At 32.9% G+C, this 6,339-nt stretch overlaps 1 protein-coding gene across 1 annotated transcript; it reads left to right on the forward strand.

Moving 5' to 3' along the window:
* Positions 1–5,478: 5,478 nt before the first annotated feature.
* Positions 5,479–6,339, forward strand: LOC111995767 (uncharacterized). The gene has a single exon (XM_024027697.1). It carries the CDS (start codon positions 5,479–5,481, stop codon positions 6,337–6,339), a length of 861 nt encoding a protein of 286 aa, XP_023883465.1.

Raw genomic sequence — 6,339 nt, forward strand, 5'->3', positions numbered from 1 at the left:
TACCAAGATTGATAACGAATTTAAAATCTATATATATAATAATAAGTGAAGCAGAGAGAATCTCAAATTACAATTCTAATTAGAGTTTTAATTTTGTGCCAAGTGTCTAGATTTATCCTTCTAAGTGTTCAATTCAAATTAAAAATTAGAGTCCAATTTTACCTTCCCTTGTAAAAATCTGTGCTCTACATTTAAATGTTGCACTCTCATGAAGATGATTTTCGTAAGATGTGAGATGTCTAGCCTTTTTATGTTGGGATTTGTGCAAAAAAGACTACAAACTAAAAGAAATCAGCTTGGATTGCGCGTATTAAACAATTTGGTACACTCGCCGAGGTACCAACTCACGGAGCACTAGGAGAGCATCTCCCTAGGACTGAGTATGTTGGTCGCATTGCCAATTGCAAGTAAACAATTGTATTATTGATTGAGTTGGGTTATTGTAAGACTAAATTACTTTATTTGTTGTGGGGTTATTCTGTAAATCCAGTTTTAATCTCACTTTTTACAGTATAAATAATTAAACTATAATTTTTTTTTTTAAATCTATATCTACATCTATATCTATATCTATATAATAACTAATAGCCAAAACGTTTGACTTTTTGTTGACTACTTCTCATTGCGCCACATGGCTTGATAATTTAATGACACGATTCGTTAAAAAAAAAAAAATTGTATCTGTTCGATTGACTGATAAAATAAACCGTTTCAGTGAAATTTTAAAAAACGTTTTGTGTTCAATTTGCCTATATAAATTAGAGACACACTGTTTTGTCTTGAGTAAGCACTCAGCAGTTACAAAAGATTAGAAAAACTTTTCTCAGTCACTTTTCACTTCTGTACTCTTCTCTCTCTCTCTCTCTGTCTGAAGATTATTTCCTGTCGACAACTCCGAAACAATTTCCATCTTAGATGATGAAATTTCTGAGTCCCCAAGCCTCGTCAACCAGCCTATTGCCACCGCCAACCAGTGAAACGGCTACAGGTAAAACTGACTTCTTTTGTTTTCCCCTTTAAGTTGTAGTGCTTGGGATTCTCTTTTTTAATCTTCTTTGTTTGTGTGGTTTTGGTGGCTAAATTTCCTTTTTCTTCCCCTTACCGCTGTTGTATTGCATTGTTAAAAAAAAAAAAAAAAAAAAAAAAAAAAAAAAATCCTCTATGTGTTTGTTTAAATTCCCCAGTGAATAATTTGATTTAGATTAACTTTTTACTCTTCTCTCTGAATCTTGGTTTTCCTTTTTCAGATTTAGGACTCAATTTTGAATAAAATTTTGTTATTGAAATTTAATCTTCTCTACTTATGCAACACAGTAAATTCTCTCTAACCCCACTACCAATTGAGTTTGGTCTTGTGCTATATTATTGCTTTAGTTTATGTTTTCATTGCTGCATTTGAATTTGGAACATGATATAATCAAGGAGAATAAAGTTGAAATAAGTTGTATATATTTTTAATCTGTACATGCATGGTATTTGGGGGTTGAGTTGCATTGCCTTATTGTGTGTTTGCTCTTCTTGCATATATGGCAGTTGGGAAAGAACATTTTTTTTTTTTTGAGAAGTTGCGAAAGAACTTGGTTCAAACAAAAAAATTTCATATTCTAAAAGTGACAAACTTCTGTTTTCATGGATTTTTAAAAGATAAAATTTAGTTATATTTGCATTTATGGTACAGAGTGACATAAAAAATAAAAATAATAAAAAAAAAATTTGGCAGGTCCTACTCTGTTTTCTGGATAAAGAGCTGCATGCTTAACTGCATCAAATCCAGGTTTGTTAACAATTTCTGTAATTTTTTAAAAAGCAATTTACTGCTGCATTTGTTTTCTACCTATTACGAATAATTCTTTCTATTAAATAAAAAGAGAAATGTTCTTTCCCAACTTTTGCTAATACTGTTGTTGGGTATTGTTAGTGCTACTTTTGTTAGGTTTTTGCTAATACTGTTGTTGGGTATTGTTAATGCTACTTTTGTTAGTTTTTTGGATTTAATTTTGTGAATTATTATTTGGGTTCATGTGGCTACCACTTAGAAACTTGATTTTAGGGTATAGTTTCTCTTCTAGATATAAATTCGAAATTCATAAGGAATTTTAAATTCTGATTCTTTTTGGTTTCCATTTGGAATTTTATAGGTTCTAATTTGAACCAAGTTGGAAAAAACTCCAATCCTCTAATACAACCTTAACTAAAAGATAAATGCTATAATTTGTAAAGTTATTATAAAATGTGATAAAAGTTATGCTTTTATTTAACAAAATTAATGCATTTCTGACCCTCTAAGAACAACTTTTCACAATTAGATTTTACACATACTCTTTTGTGATCCTAACATATTATGCCATTAAGAAAAAAAAAGTTTAAGATTTTATTAAGGGAAAAAAAAAGTTTAAGATGTCATAAAACTATAGATTTACTATTCAAAATGATGTTATACCCTTTTTTTTATAGTTTCAATAAAATGTTAATCTATTGCGTTCGTTACACAATGATTGCTTTTTATCATTAGACTTAAACTCCTATTTTAAAAGAATAAAAGAAAGATTAAATTTAATAGAACAAAAAACGGATTAAATTTATTTTCCAATAATTTTCCCGTGCATCGCACGGGTTAGCGACTAATATATAATAATAGGTGAAACAGAGAGAAAATCCAATTAGATTTCAATTGGATTCTCAATTTTGCGCCACTTGTCCTAACCAAAACTCAAAAAAAAATCTAATTAGATTATAAATTTGACTCCAATTTTGTGTCATGTATCTTATTTAAATTTTCTAATTTTTGTGCCCAAATAAATAATGCATTAATATTTAACACGGAAGCCAAGAAAACCACAATGATAATACTAATTGGCCTAAGTAAGAACATCTCACCTGCACACTTTTATGGGTAATCTCAATAGAGTCTGGAGCTCTTCTAATCTCACAACCAGAACCAAGGAGTCCAATGAGAAAGACTATAAAAGTAAAACATCATCTCCTCCTAATTCCATATCGTCATCCCATGTCTCCCCTCTCTCAACCTCTACCAACTAGATCCACACACTACTCTCTCCTCCTCCTTATGGATTTCTCAGAGTAAGGCTGAGTTCAAACACAATATTTAATCCCACTCTTCCTTACTTCACACTCTCATACATTAGTGGTTCATTGGCGCCTCCAAGAAGATTCCAAGCTCAATGATCAGTTTTTATTTTTTAATGTCCCTTTATATATTTTAAATAATAAAATGCAATATTCTCTTTTTTCTTCACTGTAGCATCACTTAAATAATAAAATGCAATATTCTCTTTTTTTTTATTCATCGTTTTATCTAATGCTATCCTATGTATGATAAACCCAAAAAAAAAGACCAATAGAATTACTTAAATAATAAAATGCAATATATATTTTTCATTGTTTGATTTAATTCTATCATCCGGGTAATAAACCCAAAAAAAAAAAAAACAAAACAAAACAAAAACAAAAAAATTGACCAATAACATCATTACAATTAATCAGTCCCGTACGGTAGCACGGGGTTACATACTAGTAGAAATATATAGTGGAAAAGGATCAACAACAATTAGTAAGTAAAGAACATACTCATACGGTACTCTCGCCAGTCCACCTAACTTACAAGATACAATCTATATTAGCAGTTAAACAAACAAATAGACTAAATTAGCACATTTAAATAAACAAATAACTAGACAAATAATAGTCATACTAGGGAGATGCAGATGCCGCACAAGCGTCTAGCGTGGAGCAAAGACGTAGGATAGCAGTCTTAATTCTCAAGGTTTTTAGTAGTGATGTCAAAGTTTTTAAAAGCCGTCACAAAGTTGTTAGAAGTAGTATTAAGTTCTTTAGAAATATTGACTCCATCCCTAACAGATTCCTTATGAGAAGTTATATCAGGCTTCAATTCATAAAGTATTTTGCCTTATGACCTTGATACGGCAAACCCCCCACAGGTCATTAAATAAGAGTTCACAGAAATGAATGGCCGGAAAGTTTTTCAACATGAATGTCTTCACTCCTAACAAATTATAATCAATTTTTTTCATTTATGAGTCTTCTTTTCTCAACCCTCCTTTTATGACATTCATTTAATAGGCAGAGTTTCCTAGAAGTTCACCTCTTAGCACTCAGCCATAGAAGTTCTCTCAGCATTGAACAAGCTAATAAAAAGTAGGTAGGTTACTACTAAAACAAAAAAACAAAAAAAAGTAGTTGCTCAAAAATTTTTATTATCTTGTCAAATTTTCCATGTTTCTCTTTTACTGATTTCCTAAGCCTCTATGCCTCTATTAACTTTTTGCACCTAAATTCTCCATACTTACCCAATTATTTGTCTGGCTCTATTAACTTTGAGGTTCAATTGTAACCAATATTGAAGAAAATAGTAATTACTAGTTATTTACTAAACATAGAAAGGCGTTCTCTCAATCAATTTAGGGAATATTAGGGCCAATCCTCCTCTTCTCTTACAACATTTTCCTTAAGACAGATCAAAGTATATGAAAATCCACTTAAGAATAGGACCATTTGAAAATCACTTGAAAAGCCCTAGTAAAAGCAGTGGGTAATTTATATTTTTTTAATGGAAGGTAGGTCCTACTAGCACATATATAAGAAGACGTAGCTTAATTTTTAAAAGGAAGGGATTAAACTGCACTTTAGCTTATTTTTTTTTTAAATACAGTGGCTTCTGGTTGGGTTTTAAACACTTGGCACATCTTTTGGAATAAATGTCTATATGATTAAAGTGTACAAGAGATACGTGCACACTCACATAAGTCGTTGGGATAGATGTACCACCCAAAATATTGTTGATCGGTTGATTGCTTGTCATAAGCGCGGAGAGTTGAAATGAAAATAATCAAAATGGAGAAGATTTTCCATTTTTGCTTTGGTGTGAGTACTCTCATGTTAAAAGCCTTATCTGTTTCTGGCCTTTTTTGCTTGGACCACACTTTTAGAGAGCTTCTTTTCATCGTTGTCTCAAGATCTAAGGACAAAATATTGTCAAAGTTGAGTTGAAGGTTGACCCTGCTAGTCATAGTGAAGCCATCGTTTGCTCATTCTTGGATGCTTGTGTTACATCTACTCGGTATGATTTTACTGCTTATTACCATAGAATACGATAAAAATTGTTTGTTTTCTTTAAATGCTAATATAGGTTGCATCTTGGTCATATAGGTCTACCAGATTGGCAAAAGCCCTTTGCGTGTATGTTCTTTTGTTTATATAAATATGATTATGATTTACATCTTGGGAAATTATTGTGTACTAATAAATAAAGGGAAGGATGATGAGTGGAGATTTACCAGATTTTATGGTGCTCCAGAGACTCAAAGGAGGATGGAAATATGGGATTTGTTAAGAAGCTTACATAATCGGTTCTCGGTTCCATGGCTTGTTACAGGTGATTTCAATGAGAATACAAAGTCTTCGGAAAAGAAAGGTGGCAAGTTATGTCCATACCTTTAAATGCAAACCTTCCGTGATGTTTTGGATGAATGTGGGTTGATGGACATGGGATTTGTGGGAAGTAGATATACATGGTTTAAGAAGTGTGCAAGTGATGTGTATGTGTGGGAAAGGTTAGATAGAGGGGTGGCAACCACGGATTGGCTAGATAAGTACCTGGCTGCACAAGTTAAGGTGTTGGAGTGTGGTTCATCAGATCACAAACCACTTCTCATCCATCCGAATGGGGCACCTACAAAACTAAATAGGCCATGGCGATTCGAGCAAGTTTGGCTTAAGGATGATGGGTGTCATGATACGATGGCAGCGGCATGGAGTAATGGTGGGGGGGAGTTGCCGATGGGTAAGGTGGTAAAGAAGGTAGAAAGGTGCCAAGGAAAATTGAAAAAGTGGAGTAGATGTTGTTTTAGCAATATCACATGGGAAATAGCGGAAAAAAAGAAGCAGATGGTGCAAGTAGAGAGAACTGTAATAAATGGAGGTGATGGGGCTGCCTTGGTTCAATTGAAACAAGAATTAGCAGGACTATTGGTAAAGGAAGAAAAATTGTGGCAACAATGTTCTAAAACGCATTGGATGAAAGAGGGAGATAAAAACTCGAAGTATTTCCATCATAGAGCTTCTCAAAGGTATAGGAGGAATTGGATTTTGGGTTTAAAAAATTCGAGGGGTGTCATGTGTATGGGTGATGATAATGTGGCGGTCTTGCTGGAAGATTTTTACAATGAGCTTTTTAAAACCTCAAACTCGTGCAATATGGAGGAGGTATTACAGCACATAAGGGTGGTAGTAATGGAGGAGATGAATAGGGAGTTGGTGGGAGAGTTTTCTTGTGCTGAGGTTGATTTGATCCTAAATTAA

This window comes from Quercus suber, unplaced genomic scaffold (genome assembly GCF_002906115.3).
Source record: "Quercus suber isolate HL8 unplaced genomic scaffold, Cork oak 2.0 scaffold_322, whole genome shotgun sequence".
NCBI lineage: Eukaryota > Viridiplantae > Streptophyta > Magnoliopsida > Fagales > Fagaceae > Quercus > Quercus suber.